The sequence below is a fragment of the Podarcis melisellensis genome (genome assembly GCF_964234715.1).
Source record: "Podarcis melisellensis genome assembly, chromosome: 10".
Classification (NCBI taxonomy): domain Eukaryota; kingdom Metazoa; phylum Chordata; class Lepidosauria; order Squamata; family Lacertidae; genus Podarcis; species Podarcis melisellensis.
In genome coordinates, this window is record NC_138542.1 from 40,973,328 (window position 1) to 40,992,587 (window position 19,260).

A 19,260-nucleotide genomic window follows, 5' to 3' on the forward strand; every position below is an offset into this window, starting at 1 on the left:
TGTATTTCAGGTGTCTTATCCTTTGGAATTACTTAGCGATGGACCTGTGGTGATTTTGTAATTTAAAAGTCTAAGACATAAACAGTCTTGATTTTGTTCCCACATGTAGACAGAATTGCTTAAGTCAAAGCATAATTGACCCTTTCCAACTTTAGTAGTATTTTTCAACAATATTTGTATGTGATTATTTGTGTCAGAAGGTAGACAGGTTGTTTGGCACCCGTCTGTCTCAGTAGACAATGGAAGTGTCTGGCTTCAGGGGTGAAGGCAAACTGTTGTAGAGTTAGAGTGCCTGCTGTGGTTGTAGAGACCAATATGGGGAATGATCACACATGTTTTGTTGCAGTTGGGGCAGATGAAGACATCTGTTTGTGCTGATGTAGGTTTACCATGGCATTTACAGGGTGAGCTCCTGTTTCTCAGTCCCTGCTCCTGCCAACCTAGCAGTTCGAAAGCACGTCAAAGTACAAGTACAGTGGTACCTCGGGTTACATACGCTTCAGGTTACATATGCTTCATGTTATCAGAAAAGTTGGTGCTTTGCTGTTACTTGTTGTGGGGGTATTTGCCCATGTTTCTGCTTATCTCATTATATGTTACAGTGCTTGCTGTATGAGCTGTCATTTACTGGGGTTTATGAAATAGAGAATGGGCCTCCCACTCATGGAATTGCTATAAATTCGTTACCATGTTTAAAATAAGTTATCCTTTGGAAGAGCATGAAAAAAAAATGATAATCCATTTCCTTGAAAGCGCCCTTTCTTAACTGAATGTATTAGCATAGGTAATTCCGGTGACAGCTTTCAGATAATTTTCTTTTAATTTTTCATGAAATTACTTTTGAGCTTATTTACTACGGTGCAGCTACAAATAACTTCATTAAATAGATGTTCTGCCACTAAAGCAAGCTGTTACTTGCAATTGTATGTGAAATGTAAATAACCTTAAGGCATCATACTTGAAGGAGAAATTCCAGTCACTTAGCATACATAGTATATTAACATTGCTAACATACAATGAAAATATTTGATGCACTATGTACAAGATGCTTGCCCATCTGGGTTCATCGAGGATCAGGGCGAAAGAAGAATTCAACAATTGCATTGGATAAGTATATATATTTATAAAATTCTGTAAGAATTACGTGGACTTATTTTAATGAAAATAAGTATATTGATTTGACACTTAACGACAGTGGCGTAGTGTGGGGGTGCAGGGGGGGCCGGCCGCACCGGGCGCAACATCTGGGGGTTAGGGAAATCCATGGGTTAGGGGGCGCAAATTACTTGCCTTGCCCCGGGTGCTGATAACCCACGCTACGCCACTGCTTAAAGATTCTGTAAAGACGCAATCAATATTTTCTGAAATTATAGCATTTCTAAGTTTCGTTTTGAGGGCTGAGCTGGGCAACAATGATTTGTGCACAGATGTCATATCTCTGAGTAATAACAGCAGTGAAGCGAGCAGAACAGAACTGGGGCCCTGGGGGAGAGAAGGATCAATTCAACTCACATCATTCCCCCAATGAGAATCACCCCCCTGAAGCTGCTGCTTGCTTCCTTTGTGGAAAACCTGTGTTTACAAAGCCTATACCTATAATTTTTCTCTAATACAGGGTTTCCCAAACTTGGGTCTGTTTTTGGACTTTGACTCCCATCATCCCTAACTAGCAGGACCAGTGGTCAAGGATGATGGGAATTGTAGTCCAAAAACAGCTGGAGACCCACATTTGGGAAACCAAATAGAAGCATTGGTAAAGGAGTAGGGTGGGGGTCACAGGCAAAAAAAAAAAAAGGCATAGAGGAAAGGAAACACACACACACCCTGATAAATGTCAGTTCTCCTCCAGCTGCCATTTCCCCAAATTTTAAGACATGGAGATCTGATCAGCAGAATGAACAGAGAGGCGCCTAGGATGCAGCTTGGCCAACTTTTTGGAATCACTGAAGTAATTCACTTCAGTGAATTCCCCACCACACAAGGCAATTTGAAGAAAGCGAAGTAATGCACCTTATCATAAAAGGAGTGCCGCTTCCGGAAAACCATTTGATGAAGTCATACCATTTAAAGGAGGGGCATAAAACTACTAAGTTAACTCCAAGTTTAATATTGTCCCAGTACACTTCCATGGTAAGTCCTGTTTCTTGGCTGTACGGCTTTAGTCTTCAGGTAGGGGCTGATAGGACTGGAATGCTACCTCATGAAAAAAGCTTCCCATGTTTAGACAGTGCACACTAAACCTGTAAAGCTCATTCTTTCCATTAAATAATTATGGGCACCTTAGTTTGCTAAGAGTTGCTGAGAATTGTAACTCTGAGAGGTTAACTACAGCACCCATGACTGTTTGAGAGAAATAATGTGTGTTAACTGTGCTTTAAGCCATGCTTCTCTCTGATATGATTGTTTTCTCAGCTAGAACTTTCCCCCTGATACCTAATTTTCAATTTTAAGGGTTTGGGAGCCAGGTTAAGGGAGCCAGATGAAGACGCTGCTGATCATTTCAGCCCCAAGTGAAATCTAAAGCAGTCTAGACGCAGGTTTATCACCTTAGGGAGAACTAGGTCAAATAGCTTTCCCCCCACAAAGTGATATAATTGCATCACATACTGCATCACTAAGTCATCTGTATCAATCTGCCAAATGGTAAGCAGGATTTCCAAAGCTTCAGATGCAAATGTTTGGTAAAATAATTGTATAGATTCAGGTATGAGGAGTTTTCTTCTAATTTTGAATTTCTATGTAGTATTTGAGGTAGTTGAACTAAAAAAAATCTCAACCTTTGACTTCACCCAGCAGATAAATTATATTCAGTTAAAATAACAATGCACCGAAAAAGAAAAAGATTCCACTAAGTGATAGTAATGATGATTCAGCTTACTATTTGCATTTTGAAAAAAGCCATTTAACACTTCTACCTGACCAAATAAGTGAACATTAAGATCAGTTTCCTTTTTAAAATTTATTTTCTGTATGGATAGAGATGCTTAATTTGCATGCATTTTACTCCGTGAATGTTGTGTTAATGTGAATGAAATACATTTACAATGTGTAAATAGTTGACTCAAAGCACCAGTTCAGTTCGCATGAATAGGCCTTTTAAGCTTCTTTGCCCTTTCTGCCCTGTGGTTGAATAGATAAATAAAGAAAAGGCGCCCTTATTATTTTTTGCGGAGTCTTAATTTAAAGGTCTCTGCTAAATCAACTAAACTCAGCCTTCACATTTTTACCCTATCACTTACTGCTGCTTAAGTTGCTTGGCACAAATTCTATAAATAACTTGCTGAAAGAGCTCTATTTTCAGGGTGTGTTAAAACTAGACTCTCTGTTATGTCCCAACAACAGCAGGGTCTTTCCCAGACATACAACATGAAGTCTTGAAGCTGATGTGATAAAGCTTCCTGATTGGTATAATTAGATGGATGGAGCTTTTATCCTTTGACTTTTTTCCCTTCAGTAGCGTAAATCCCAGAGAATGGGAGGCTAATCTGTGAAGAATTCCCACAGGAGTAAAAAGAATTTTCAGAACCTACCATTTTAATATTCTATCTAGATAAACTGGACTAATTATTTAGAACCAGCTCATTTGCTGTAAGGTGGAATCCGCTGACAAAAGCTTCTGTTTCGTGAAAGGCAAAAATGCTCTTGTCATAAAAAATAAAACTATATCCTTAGCAAACAACCACGTACCTTATATAGCAAAGCATATATAGTTATTTTCATGTAGAGAGTTAGGCCAATTTTTCAGGTTGTATTTAGTAGCATATCTTATTATCATGGACAAAATATACAAATATTAAAATGACACTGAATTGGCAGGACGGGATGAAATTACTTTAGTGTTCATATTGGGCTTCCACAATGGCTTCCACAATCCAGGAAGCTGAAGATATCTTATTTAACAGCACAATTCTACACTTGTTTACTCAGAAGTTTGGCTTGACATGATGTGTGAACCATCCAATTGAGTTCGGTGGGACTAGCTTCCAGGTACTGTAGATGCTTACAAAATCCACATTTTCTCTAATTGCTTTGTCCCCTAGCAGTCCATACTCAAGCAGCTTGCTTTCGGGCATGTTTTCAAACCCAGAGTTTCTATGTCCATACCTGGTGGGTGTCTCCTTTTTTCACGCATCACTGTTTCTTGCTGTGCCTGTCTCTAAGTCTACCTCTTTACAAACCACTCATTCCACAACCAACTGAGCAATGCCAGCAACTAGGAACAAAGGGAGGCTTGGGAGGGAGTGGATTTGAACCATCCACACTTGAAGATCAGGGGCAAAGAGCCCGCGAATTGTTGACTAATAGTTTACTCTCCTATACTGTTGCTCTCCTATATGTACTGCTATTCAAAACGTAGGGAATATCGAGATCTCCAGGGAATCTCTGGGGATGAGAAAGTGTGGGACAGCGTTGGTTGGAAAATAACACCCATGGACAAAGATGAAGTAAAAGAGGCACGAGGGGTTCACAATCCGTATTAAGCTGAGGTATGAGTTAGGTTCATGGTTTTAATAGTTATAATAGTTCATTTTGGAACACCTGCTTTGTTTAATTTGTTGGGGAGAGTCTCAGAATTTTAAACTGTTGCCTTTGACATTCTAACCTAGAGGATTTCAATCAGTGTTGAAATCTGAGACAGTTACTCTTTCAGCTTCTGTTATATTGGTGTAGATGAGGTCTGCTTAGTGCTATCATCTTATAGGAAGTTTCCTTACAGCATATAGACTGCTGACAATGGACTGCTATTTATTTTGAAGGGCATTTTAAATTGCATTGCTCTTTCTTCTAATTTGCACAAAATATTACAACCTCAAACCAGGTTGAGAATTCTGTATTTGGAAAAAGGTATGAGGAGCATGATGTGCAATACAAGAACACAACTGAGGGAACAGGGATCAACCTTCTAATGTATTTATAGTTCATGGATGAACAACTTCCTTCAGTTAATTCTTCTTTTTCCTCAACTTCCACCGATATAACTTTGAGGAACTGGATATGAGCATTTTGAACCCTGGGCACTTGCCAGAAGCATGCTCCAGCCGCCTCTCAAGTGTCCCTTATTATTAGGGAAACAAAAGGAGGAAATCCCAGAGGTGGTTGTGCAAATGTTTTGAATAAAAATCTCTCTTTAAATGCTCAACACATTTGGAGTCATTTCAGGTTCCTCCTCAGGGAATTTTAAGACTGCTACAAGGGGATACCATTTCCACTCTTCTTGAATACAAGAGCACCAAGGAGGCTGAGAGAAGAAAAGGAAATATTATATATCCACAGAGCACTTTCAAGTATAAAAGCAGATACATACTGGATTTAATATTGCAGAAGGGCAAATCCAGACATAGAAGTAAATTCTTTGTCTGCTTATTAACAGCTGTTAATAATGATGTTGTTTATTTGATCCACTTGCAATTTTTTTAAAGATTTTGTTTACCTCACCTTCTTTTGAGAGGGTGTTGCCTTAAAAATGTAACAGTAAGACTATTTACATTGGCACCAGTGATGTTTACTTTCTGTTATGCTAATATTTCCTATAACTGTCATATGGATAAAATATAGGCACACTGTAGATCGAGGTGGGATGAAATTTTTCGGCTGAAGGACTGTGTTCTACATACCAAAAGTATGCATGGCCAAAGTAAGAGAGCCCCCAGACATATTCACCATGCCACACACAGGCATACTTACATACACACACACTATATATATACATACACACACACACACACACACACACACACATATATATATATATATATATATACACACATACATATATACATATATATATAATGCACACACCCCTTCATTCATAATGTATGAATGGTTTTCAAAAAAAGTGAACAGGAAGCCTAGATTAGGATCCTGATTGGGGGTGTAGAGGAATAACCCCTTTCCCCCCCATGTTTTCCCAGTCTAAATATGGCCTCTTGCGCTTGCCGTTTGCATTGGAAAGAAAATGTGCATTTGCCAATGGAAGCTTGCTTTCCAATGCAAATGACATGCACCAATGGGAGCTTTCTTTCCAATGCAAATAGCAGATGATTAATATTTGGGACAATAATAGGACACAACGAGTTAAAGTCCTCTAGTCCTTGCCAAAATCCCAATCTGGATTGGGGCCCCCTTTGCCTGATATTTACCCATTCACATAATTACTCACTGTGTGAACAGTGTCACTTCTATTTTGGCCCTGAGATGCATGTGAAGGAAACAAGTTGTGTTGCTTAAATGAAAAGCTATTTGCCTTTTTTTTTACAACAGCAAAATGGGACAAAGTATAGCTCGTTTTTCTTTATTTAATTTTAAAAAATGTATATACTGCTTAATTTAAAAAGCTTCTCTATAAAATAAAAACTAGACATTAAACCTACTGACAAAATCAGTTGTTAAAACAAGTTTGCTTCAATTATATTAGATCATTACATAAAGCCATAGAAAGAAGCAGCACCACTATCGCATTATACCTCACAATTGCAGTATAAGTATGCAGTTTAAACGGCTTCCAATTAAAATTACACTAAATCCCTTCTGACCCCATTCTTTTCATTCCTCTGAAAATGGAATGTTTCTGAAGCAGTAATGGCTGCAGACACTGTGGGGGTGGGGTCTGGTGGTGATGTTTCTATTTTACTTATTATATGTGGGGTTTTGTGTCAGCGTTGCTTGTGCAGGTTCTCTGCTGTTCACTTGTGTTCCTTTGGTGGTGAGAGAGGTTGGGGTTGGCCTCGGGTGTGGTTGTTTGTTTGTGATTGGCTGTGGTGGTGGTCTTTGTTTTCATGTGTGAGTGGGGTAGGTGGGTGTTTTGGATCAGGTTAACCATATTGATTTGTATGCTGTTGGTGGATTTTTGTCATTGTCTTGTTGGGCTGTGTATGTGATAAAGGGGAGCTATACCGGGGTGAAGGCATCTTTGTGACAATTTGTTGTTGACAAAGGACAGCTGGACTTATAAAGGGCCCAATTACCTTCAGTAGCTTAGGGCTTCATCAGACCTAAATCCGGCCCTGATTGCAGTGTTGTTTTTCACTCTCCATTTGTGAGCATTAGACAGAGACTGCACACAGGAGGCTTCCCTATGTCATTGGTCTGTCTTGTTCAATACTGTCCGCTGCAGTGACTGGCAGTGGTTATCATGGGTTTCAGACAAGGGACGTTCCTAGTCTGACATGGAGATTCCAGGACCAATCCAGGCACCTCCTGCCTGATAAGCAGATGCTCTCCCGCTGAGCTACATGTGTTGGGTGCTTCAGGTGGTAAATGCTGTAGGATGGACAGTGGTGGTGAGGAGTGGGAGGACAGAGCTCTGTGTGATGCTCGGAGCTGTATGTGCCCTGCACCCTAGTCTACTGCTCACAGTGGTGGTGGAGGACATTGTCTCATTACCCGTGATGAAGCAAGATTCTATTGCCATTCCAATCATCTTCTCTAGTTGTGATGGGGTGGTGGGCAGCTTGTCCTTTTCCACAAAAATCAATGTATATTGGGCCAGCCTTTTGACTGGCAGATGAGAAAGGTAAGAATGAAAGATAAGAAAGAACTGGAGACATTAAAAATATCTTGTAATCTTGTCTGGATTTGTTTATTTTCAAAGGTAAAGGATACAAAGACCAGTACCCAGGTACTCAGTGGTAGAAAGTCAGATTGTGCTGACTTGCCCTGCCATGGCTATTGCACTTGCTGTTGCTCTCCACCACTTCATAGAATCATAGAAGTGGAAGGGACCCAAGGGTCATGTTGTCCAACCCCCTGCAAGGCAGGAATCTCAGCTAAAGCATCCATGACAGATGCAAGGAAGGTAATTTCTGTAAAGGAGACCCACTGATTGAATCCATCATTCACATACATACATACATACATACAGACATACAGACATGGTTGCAGGGCAGAGCTGGTGGCGGGATGCTGATATGGAGCAGAATGCTTAAATGGGGCCCCAGTCAATGTGTAATCTAGCATAAGCTTTTATGGAAGAAGACAGAACAGCATGCTCCCTCTGTAGCTGTCAATAACCTTGCCAGGGAATTTCTGGATGCTGTTGTGGAAAATAATCCTGTATTTTGGGTTGCTTTTGATGACAAATTCATGTAGAGCAGACCATGACAGACTATCTCCTTGCTGAGGTGGATTGCAGACAGCACAATAAACTACCCCAACATCTGCACTGGCTCCGTCCCTAAAGTCTTTCGGGGTGTGAGCGTTGGTCTAAAAAACACTTGGCAGCTTCGATTGTAAATGCCCCAGAGCCCACCTTGTCTCAACAATTCACAACCAGTTACTATTTACCAAGAACACTTTCTTGACTACCATGCAATCCAACACAAGTGCATGCAGGGAGCTGTCGTCAGTGGCTTCCCCACAACCAGATCTCTCCTCTGAAGAACTTCCCTCCTTGAGGAAAAGCATTCAGATTCAGCAGGTTTAAAGCAACATTAATTTAACTGAGTATTTTGTTTCTAATGGATGAGTGGTTTGGTTTTTATTTTTAAACTGTAGTTATCTACCCCAAGACTATGCAAAGGCATGAGAGGGAGATATTGAACTAAGCAAATAACACACAGTAAGACTCAGTATATTGACCTTTTTAAAAATATCACCAGTATGTTTGACCATTTTTATCAACTATTTGCTAACATAAAAAAGTTCTCCCTTAAATAGCAGTCATTATGATGGGTGTCCAAGCATGGCGGGTGGAGAGTTGAATTCTTGTCTTTGTTTTATTATTTTTTTGTTTCTCCCTTCTGAAGCTCTGTGGCAGGGAAACTGCATAGTTCTCGGGGAGAATGGATACTTGCATACTTTGGGAAAGAGATTTGTGTTTGGTCAATGAAAGAGAAAACAAGCTAGGAGGTGATAAAAATGTCAAGGTCATAATGTTCATGGAAGCTTTTTGACCAGCCAGGAATTTTTATTAATTCTTTAAATGCAAATACCTAGGCACTGTGGACACGTTCCATACCTCCTGCAGAGCACTAGGTGGAAAATTACAATTAGCCTCCCAGAACGAAAATATAGTCCTGAGTACAAGAAGCCAAATTCTCCTTGTACAGAGATGCAAATTTATCCCCTGAGTCCCTCAGAATGTTCACTATTAGGATTGTATCAGATTACAATGGTGTTTTGGCCCAAGACTAGGACTTGTTTGGCTTCAGGGATGCTGTAGAAATGTTTCCCGTTCCTGACTGGCAAATATGCATATTGAATACTGGTTCCATCCAGTGGTGGATTTGTGCTAAGTGGAAGCACTTCTGTGGCTAGTGCAAGGTGAGGCACCTCATGTTTATCATTCCTGCCCTACTAGTTGTAGCCCTTTGGGGTCTGTGCCATATACTACACTGTTCCAGAGGGTTCATGAACCCTTAGGAGAAATTTTAGGTGCTTTGGGGGCATGGAAATGTTGCATTGGGTATGAGGCATCAGTGAAAATTCTGATGTCCTACCTCGTCCAAGGGGATGCACTTCAACAAGTGCAAAGCCACTGTTGAATACAGTCCTGTGTGTCTTTTCAACTACATTCTGTGTTCCTGTGAATACCATCAAAGTCTGTGAGATACCTTACCAGTTGACAGGGCCAACAACCCACTAAGGGTGCATTCCTATTTTAAAGGAATTACAGTAGTTCCATTGAGCTCAATGGGACTTACTTTTGAGTAGACATGCATAGGATTGTGCTGTGAGAGTTTATAAAGCCTAAATCATGCTACATTTTCTATTCCCTTCCCCCGTTTTATTTTTTGCTCTACGTACTCAGTGGATATAGTTTATTAGATGTGTTCACCTGAATTTTGGTGTTGCCCTGAAGAGCAAATTAAGATGAGGAGGCATTAAGAAAACAGGTAGCCTCAGGATTCTGCTGCCTTGCCTGACAGCATCTGAGGAAGGAGCATTGAAACTAGGCCACCCATTTGCTGGTTATAGACTTGCTTCAGGTCCCTCTTTGGCTAGCTTGGCTTGTTTTAGTTCGGTTGCCAGGTCCACTCTCTCACCTCCGTCATTAGTTTTTTCCTCCCTTCCAATCCAGGTGTGGTCAACTGACCACTCATGAGAATGGAGGTTTCTTGGATTATTCGCTTCATTAGCCTTGGGTTGAAAGTACGTTGAAATTTTGGCCTGTTTTTTCTTTGGGGGAGTTGTTACAGGTTCTGTGGGTGAAATCCCCAGTTCTTTGCAACACTGTATTGTAAGTACCGTGCTCGGAATCGGAAATAAATAGGGCTAGTTTATCCAGACCTCAGTTTTAAGGGCTTTGCATGGGGGGGGGGGGGAGTTCAAAGTTTCTTTAAGTAGCTTCAAAAGGGAGGGGAGATTTGAAAGTCTGACAGCTCCCGGAGTCTTTTACTGATAAAAGTTGGCAGGTTTTTTTTCATAGGTTGAGCCTTTTTATCAGAGTAATTTGATAATTAGAGCTCCTACTCACACAGCAGAGACTCAGTGGAGACTTGACCCGGTGCCATTATCTCCCAGAAGTGCATCACGCTATATGGTAATTTTCATAATTGCAGACCCTTCCCCATGCAAGATGCAAACTGTGCTATAGGTATGCAGGGCACATACTTCAGGAAACTTGAATGTGCTCACAGCTGAATGTGTGAAATAGCTGAGAGTTTTGCTTGGCCTTGAGTTCAATTCCTATGTAGAGCCCATCCCTTTTAAGCATCTTACCAAATGTAAATAATAGAAAGTTGTGCTCTTTATTGTTGTTGTGCTGCCAGAAGCAGCCACAAATTCAAGAGAGCTCTAATTTCGAAAGTAAAAGGTATGAGAACTACAGTTCCATTTGGCGTTTCTACTCCAATTTAAGTGCTGAATTTGATCAGGAATTTTTAGCAGAAGTTGCTTTGTATTTTTATAGTATGCATCTTCCACTCTGAAACAGTGAAGTTCACATCCCAGTCTTAAAACATAATACAGTAAGCTCTGGGTTTACATTTGACAAAGTGGTTGTTTTACTAAGCTATCATTAAGGAAAATTTGTGCTAAACAATACTAGATCGGTCATGTTGTATATTTTCCCCCATTGATGATCAGCACAAAAGAACATCTAACATGTAATTCTGATTCTAGTGAAAAGCAACATAACTCCAGGATGCCTACTGACAAAAGGCATATATTTAATATAAAATACACAAATGTCTTTTTCTAGAGATACTGTATTTATTCTTGATAATTGTTTCTTTGTCTACAGTTGGGGAAATAATTTCCTTGGCACTAATGTTCTCCTTCTAGGAGTGATATAATAATTATCTAGTTCATTTCCCAGAGCAGAAAAAAAATTATTTATCCTCAGTGTCCCTTTATGCTGTTTACATAAGAGGTATTCTTGTGAAAAGTCAACTTCAGGTCAGTGTTTGGTTTCAACACCAGTAACCACCTGAGTACAAATCACAGCTAGTGCTAGCAGAATCTATTGTCTGTAGGAAACTGCACAAGCAAAATACCGGTACATTCAAATATTTGTTGACTTGATCAAATGGAGAGAGCTTTTCTTTTGAACAGGAAAGACACAAAATAGGACATGGGAAGCACGTAGGCAAGAGTCCACTATCAATTGAGTCTTACCGTGATTCCCTAGCTGGTGAGTTAAATTGGAGTTTAAAGACCCTCAACAATAATCTTACTACAACATAAAAATTGCAAACAAGTAATAATAATACAATACTATTTAATACATTTTTAATACATATTTGATACAAAGCATACAAAGCAAATGTTTAGGGTGAAATCAGATACTCAAATATGGAACTCAACTTGGAATTAATAGTCTTCTGGATTACTCTATGCCTGCACATGTAATATCAACTAGCAGATTGTGTGGTGGGGCTGCGCCACTCACTTGACCTCCCTCTGGCTGAGTTGCTACTGCATACCAACAGGGACAAGTTGGTAGTGAGGCCAGCATGGTGCAAACATGCTGGCAGAGCCAATCTGGTCTCCTGCCAGTGCTTGCACCACACCAACTGCTGCACTGCCTTGCTCCTCGAAGTGGGTCAGGTGACCAGCATGGCCCCACCACACCTTCTGCGACTGGTAGTATCTATACAATATGTGTGTGTTATTGTTTTTGTGTGTGTACAGAAAGATATAGGTGCATATCAGTTCTTACAAATCCTTCACTTAAAAAAAAATGCATTCTTGGTGTTTTTTCTTCAGTACCAGTGGGTATACTGAGACCACTGGCGGAGGGAGAGGAGTGCTTGGGGAGTGCACTGCCCTCAGCAGCGTGGTCCCGGTGGGGTGCCATCGCAGCTGCCCCTCCGCCCGCACTAGGCGCCATGCCCCTGCTGGCGGCGCACCACACCCCCTGGATGCGTGCCAGGCCCGCCCCCGCCTGCTCTCTGCCACTGACTAAGACAAGTGATTTTCTTCCATAAAAGTGGACGGTGAGGTCACCACTTGTAGCTTCTATTGCATGTCTGCATAAAATATGAAGAAAATGTGATGTTGACCACTCTTAGAGGATATTCTCATTCTTTGTCATTCTTTGTCATTAGAATGTACTAAGGATTTCATGGGATAATTTTTGTCCTCTGTACAAAAATAGATCACTTCTTTTCCAAGCTTCTGTGACTTCCAAGCTGCCACTCTTAATGAATCAATGACTGTATGTATCAGTATGGAGCTGTGAGGGCCTCCCAGCAGTCAGTCTCCAGTTGGTCAGGTTTTGAGATCCATGTAAGGGCCTTATTGTCAGTACAAAGAGGGGAGCAGAGGCCCCAACCCATTAGCCTAATTTGTACCAACTTTCATTCATTTCATTTCATTTCACCCATCATTTGGCTTATGTCCTTCTGATTTATGCTGTGGCTCTGGGGACCTGAATTTATTTATGTTCTTCTTCTCTCCTTTACTTTTTTTTATCTTGTCTATTATAAATTGTAAGCTATTAATTTAAGGTGTAAACAGCCATTTATGTCTTTGCACTCTATAAATAAACTAAAAAAAAAGACAAGTGAGTCAATGGCCACTGGAAATCCACAGAGCTCCACCACCACCCTTGTCACTTCATTTTCCAACTCACAGCTGGGAAATGACAAAAAAGAAATATGGCAGGGAAATATTAGGTAAGGAGGGATGGGTGAGCATCTACATCCCCTATGTGGGACTGAGGCTGCCACAGCTGGCAGCTCTTAAGGAAGCAGAAACATAACTGGAAGAAATACCAGCCAGGTATGGTGTGCTTGAATTAAAGAAGCCTTTTGAGGATGTTATGTACTGAGTTGAATAGGATTCAGAATGCAGCAGTCTGATTGGTCCTAAACAATAGGACCCAGAATGCAGCAGTCTGATTGGTCCACAGGAGCCACCCAATCCAGCTCCAGGTGGAAGTGAATCCGCAACCTGATTGGCCTACAGGAGAATCCTGGAATTAGCCAATCACCTGGGACACATTGTGTAAATAATGTATATAAAGCAGACATTCTGGGGGAACTCCCATTCCTCCTCACCACTATGAGCTGAATAAAGAGCATGAAATCCACTCTCGACTCCAAGTATATTTCAGAGGACTTGGCACAGAACTTTTAAGATCAGCTTGGGTGGGGAAGATACAACTGCCCGGCTTAGGATGTTAGCAGGTGGAGAGTTAATATTTCTTCAAGGATACCAGCTTGCTTAACTCCAAAATTAGGGCCTACCAGAAGGTATTTTTATGCCCAATCTTTTGTTCTAGGCACTGGGTTATATTAATATTTCAACATGCCTTGAAGTTTTTCCATATATAGAATATTTCCAGAAATATTTTTCCTGCTTGTTTTTCTCCCTGTGGCCCTGTACTCCCTCAGATTAGTGAGGGACATGTGTAAATATTTTTCTTACTGAACTGTGGGAAAGAAGCTATGAGCTGCCTTGACCTTCGTGCAAGGTTAGATTTTGGAACTCACTGTCATTGGGAAAAAAAATCAACAAGAAAGTACAGAAACCTTGGGGACCAGCAACTTTGGCGACTTATCAGTAAGCTATCTCTTCAGTGTGCTGGAAGTGGCTGCTAAGGAAAGTTGAGTGTTTTTTAAAAAACACTTCACTATTGATATGGTACCAAGTAATCGTATCTAAAAATAGAGTGTGCATATTTGTTCCAAATTTGCTTTGTTTATTTATGCCAATGCTAGCTCCCTATTTAGATACTTTGGTAGTACCAGATGTTCTTATAATTTTCTGCAACATATACATATCCCTGAAGATTTAGCCCATGGACGTAATTATACTAAAATAACATCTTTGTGTAATTTTCCATTGCGCACAGGCAATTTCTCTTCTGCACTGTCCATAAGTGACATAATGTGGAAATAGTTCCCTAGTGGATATATTTAATTCCAGATCAGTAACAAAAAGACTTCACAGCCAAGTGAAAGATTCATTTGCTGGGGGTTTTTTTTGGGGGGGGGGGGAGTGTAGAAAAAATTATTGGATATTGGAGTATTTATCCCCTCTTCCTTCCTGGCCCCTGGAATTGGACTCATGCTGGATCATGAATGAAGTATGGGGTGTTTTTGAACTAAGTTGAAATTAATTGAAAGTCAGTGGGTTTGCTCTGAGTAAAACTTAGCCGAATACCACCCATGGTCTATAATATTGCAGTGACAATGACAGTGATGCTATACTGAATATACCGTAGAGGAAGGAATGTCTCTCTCCAGAGTTCACAGTGTTACCTTCAGGAGAGTGCTCATACCATTTTCCAAATGAAAGCTAGATGTACCGTATGTTTCTATTTGTCATGGAAAAGGGAGCACGTTTTACTTCATGATCTTCGGGGATACTTGCAGTACTGTGAATGAGGTTTCTCAGTGTCATTTATGCTATGGGAAGCTGCTCTTGGCATGTGAAACTGAGAGCTCGTTATATTTCTTTAATTAAGAGACACAAAAATGTGGAAATCCCTTTTCGCAGAAGTAACCACATGGTCTTTTGAGAATGTAGTGCCATCATTACACTGCTAATGCATGTAGACATTCATGTGAATCAGCCCTGGCAAGACTTTTTCTCAGAGTCAATAGAAATCGACAGACCTCATCTGCAGCACCATTAGAGAAGAGAGAAAGCGTACAGCCTCCAAATGAAAACTCCACTGCACAAAGGATTGCTGTAGAGGATTTTGCAGCTTTTGTTGTTCACAGTGGAGCTAGCTGGATATTCCTTGTAATAAAGTGATACAACAGAGGAGTACAAAAGCTTCAAGCATGATCATTAAATAGTACCTACATTGTGGGGTGGGGAACTGTGTCACCATTCCTCATAATGTTATAGGTAAAGGTAGAGGGACCCCTGACCATTAGGGGTTGCAGCACTCATCTCGCTTTATTGGCCGAGGGAGCCGGCGTGACATGTGCCCAGCATGACTAAGCTGCTTCTGGCGAACCAGAGCAGTGCACAGAAACACCATTTACCTTCCCGCTGGAGCTGTACCTATTTATCTACTTGCACTTTGATGTGCTTTCAAACTGCTAGGTTGGCAGGAGCAGGGACCGAGCAACAGGAGCTCACCCCGTCGCGGGGATTCAAACCACCGACCTTCTGATCGGCAAGTCCTAGGCTCTGTGGTTTAACCCACAGCGCCACCAGTGTCCCATCATAATGTTATAGGCACTATCAAATGGAGGTCAATGACACATGAGTGATCAGATTCCATAACAGGAATAAATGTGTGAATGGTGCATATGTGTGTGTGTAGAGGGCATGGTGGTGGTGAATATCGTGTGAGAAGAAACCCATTTTTCTTGTGAAAAAATATTGTATATTTCCTTATAAGCTTATGGACAGGGTTCTAGAAAATATGAATCCACAAGAAAAAATATTTGGAATCATAGTATATTTATTATATACATAAAATATAAAAACAAAATTTCAAAACAGTAACATTTTTGTGAATCCACAGGACCACAATAGAAAACATACCTATGAACCATGGATCAGTGAAGTGTTGTTATTTCAATGGTATAATAGCTCTTCCTTTATTTTTTAATGTATATAAATGGGATACATTTTGTGTCTGTTTACCAGAGAAGTATAGAATCTAGTGATGAATATGGCATTGATATTCCATAAATTTACACTATTTTGAAAGTTCTGTGTAGAAACAGAAAGAAAGAAACTTGCTGCTCAAGTTTAAATATTATAAAACAAAGGCCAAAGCCAGCATGAATTATGAACATGTCCATGACATTTCAAAAAGCATTCCCCCCCCCATCCTTGTTTTTTCTTTTGGTGGTATATACAGTCTCATCATAGCTGATATTTATAGAATTAACCCATTAGTCTATAGTTAGGACTTCATCTGAAATATATTAATTGCAAAAAATTACCCTTGAACTTTACTGAGTGGCCATTGGCATAAATGAATGAAAACTATTCCTTTTATCCTTTATAGTCGTGGAGTGCTTCTGTTCCAATATTCATTTTCCTGTGCCACCTCTGTTCCCCAACAATATTAGAATTTTCACACTGAAAGGGGGCGGGCAATAAAGTGCTTTATACAATCAAATGCTTACATGTGTATAATACCTCATAAAATAGAAGTGTTCCCATTTATACTTTATGGAACCAGTCTTTTCTTCAAACCAAAATTTTGATGAAAGGATAGGTTCTACTTTCATCTGTGCTGGCTCAAAAACAAACCAGAGTCTAACTTGGGTGTTGCAACATATTCCCCTTGGTTTAACTAACTAGAAAATTCCATCCAGAATCTTTTTAAGTGCCCCAAATGAAAATCTTATTAACTCCTTTTTAAGGATGTCCCACAGAGCCCTGTTGGTTAAATGCATGCCCTAATTAGTTATTACAGATTACTGACTTTGTATGTTTTCCAGTGGAGTTTTCCCACCAATATTGGTGTTATTTCCATACATGTATACTTCTAGAGATTTGCAGTAGACATTTAATCAAAACCTTCATCTTAGTTTTATTATACCAGTATAAAAAAACTCCACATTCCATTGCTTCTCTCTAAATTGGTAGTCCTTTTGTCCATTACTAGTGTATATTCATCTTCCCAAAGGACATGAGAATGGGGTTCCAATTTTCAGATTCCTCAGTTGGTGCCAGTTCCATATACTTTAACGGGGAGTAAACAAAACACTTGTACAGCTGGACCCTAAAGCAGTATTGTCTATAAAGATTTAATTTAAGGGCTGTGACATAAGCCATATTTTGCTGAATAAATGAAATTTATTCCCAGGCAGGTTGGTCCAATACAGACAAGGTCTGTGAATGCAGTTCTGCCCATGGAGATCCTTTAACTCCATTAAATAGATGATTGGTGGAAATAGATGATATGGGTAGGAGAACTGCAGGAGTGCAGCTATGCATGCACAGCCTATTGTTGGACTCACTTATTACAAGACCTCTACTCCCCCTATACAATCAGCTGAAGCTATTGGGTGGGTGGGGGCTCCGCTTCTCTTGTGAGGGTTTCACCCACAAACACTGTTTATACATAAGTGTTGCAATTGGGACCAAAGTGTTTAAGAATCAAAGTGAAAGGCTATGACTTTGAATACCTCTACACATACTTGGCACTATTCCTTTCCATTCCAGTTTTCATTTTGAGAGCCTTCTTTCCATAGCGTTTGCATTTTGTGCATAAACAAATGCCCTATTTGGCACTTTCAGCTACAGTCTTTTAAAATTTCCAAGACATTTTTCCCCAGAGCTGGTTTCCATTGCTGGACAAAACTTTTCATATTGACTATGAGTCTGCCTGCTTGAACATCTTCATATCCAGCCACAAGATATTTCAAACCTTTGAAAACAAAATAGTCAGATATTTATGGGACTAGTACTTCATATTTATCCAAGTAAGCAATCATAAAGGGAATTTATTTTTTACACTGTAAACCACTCTGTGATCTTCTGATGAACGGCAGTATATACATTTAATAAATAAATAAAATAAAATAGTTCTGTGTGCATATGTTTTGTGCATGTACGCATGTACATGTGTGTGTGTGTACGCGTGCATAAAAAAGGTAAAGGTACCACTGACCGTTAGGTCCAGTCGCGGATGACTCTGGCGTTTGTCTGCAGACAGGCTTCTGGGTCATGTGGCCAGCATGACGAAGCCGCTTCTGGCGAACCAGAGCAGCGCACGGAAAACCCATATACCTTCCTGCCAGAGTGGTACCTATTTATCTATTTGCACTTTGATGTGCTTTCGAACTGCTAGGTGGGCAGGAGCTAGGGCCGAGCAACGTATGTGTATAATGCATATCTTTTTAATCCAGAAGTATCTTTAATGTGAGAGGACAGGAGGCAATTTTGTTCATATTATACCTTCTCAGTGCAGCCCTCTGATAAACTGTTCCAGAGAGTTGGGGGGACCCTTTATATTAGAGTATAGTGGTACCTCGGGTTAAGAACTTAATTCGTTCTGGAGGTCCATTCTTAACCTGAAACTGTTCTTAACCTGAGGTACCACTTTAGCTAATGGGGCCTCCCACTGCCGCTGCGCCACCACCGAGCAATTTCTGTTCTCATCCTGGAGTAAAGTTCTTAACCCGAGGTACTTTTTTTGGGTTAGCGGAGTCTGTAACCTGAAGTGTCTGTAACCTGAGGTACCACTGTAGAAGTTGCGGGGCAACTGTAGGAGGAATCACCTCCTTTTCTCACAAGTTAGCATATGCTTCTATTCCATCAAAAAGTCATTCTGTGCTAAAAGTTGCACAGTGCAGTTTACTCTTATGTAAACTGTGCCGTTTACTCTTACTCAACACTCTTATGCAGTGCACCAGTCTAGCTCACTTTTGTGCTTAATTGCATTTGGTTTGTGAAACTTTACTACTTTTTTTGGGTAGATGACAGAGCTACAGTATCACAAGCTCTGAAATGATCTCATCTGAGAAATTATTGCAAACGAGGTTTTTTTCCCTAGTAACTTTGAGGGTTTTTTTTTTAATGGTGAGACCATTTTACAAAGATACTTCACTATCCAAATATTACATAGTAAATCTACCCTCATAGCTCATTCAGTAGATCATGAGACTCTTAGGGTCAGGGGTTTGAGCCTCATAATGGGCAAACAATTCCTGCACTGCATGGTCCCTTCCAACTCTGCAATTCTATGATTCTATTATTTTAATACCTCCAAAGGAGAATAGGTACTTTGGAATCCACAGTCTATTGTTTTCAAAGAATTGACCAGAGAAGCAGGTGTCCTTGAACTAATAATTTACTGAAACAGAAACTCTGGATCTAATTTGTATGTGCATGCAAAGGCCCATTCAAATACAGAATGTCTATCTGTACTTTATTATTTTAAATGAGATGTGT

The 19,260-nt window shown here is 40.2% G+C and overlaps 1 protein-coding gene and 1 long non-coding RNA gene across 3 annotated transcripts in view; one reads left to right on the forward strand and one right to left on the reverse strand.

Annotated features, from left to right (window-relative positions):
- LOC309378526 overlaps nucleotides 1–19,260 on the forward strand; it is a 58,344-nt gene that overhangs the window by 11,678 nt on the left and 27,406 nt on the right. The gene's annotated exons all lie outside the window — the stretch shown is intronic.
- NTN4 (netrin 4) overlaps nucleotides 15,789–19,260 on the reverse strand; it is a 38,512-nt gene continuing 35,040 nt past the window's right edge. For both annotated transcript variants that reach the window (XM_081926629.1, XM_081926630.1), the window contains exon 10: nucleotides 15,789–17,734. In XM_081926629.1, the coding sequence (XP_081782755.1) occupies nucleotides 17,601–17,734 (134 nt within the window). In that variant the 3' untranslated portion in view covers nucleotides 15,789–17,600. The remainder of the gene's footprint in view (nucleotides 17,735–19,260) is intronic.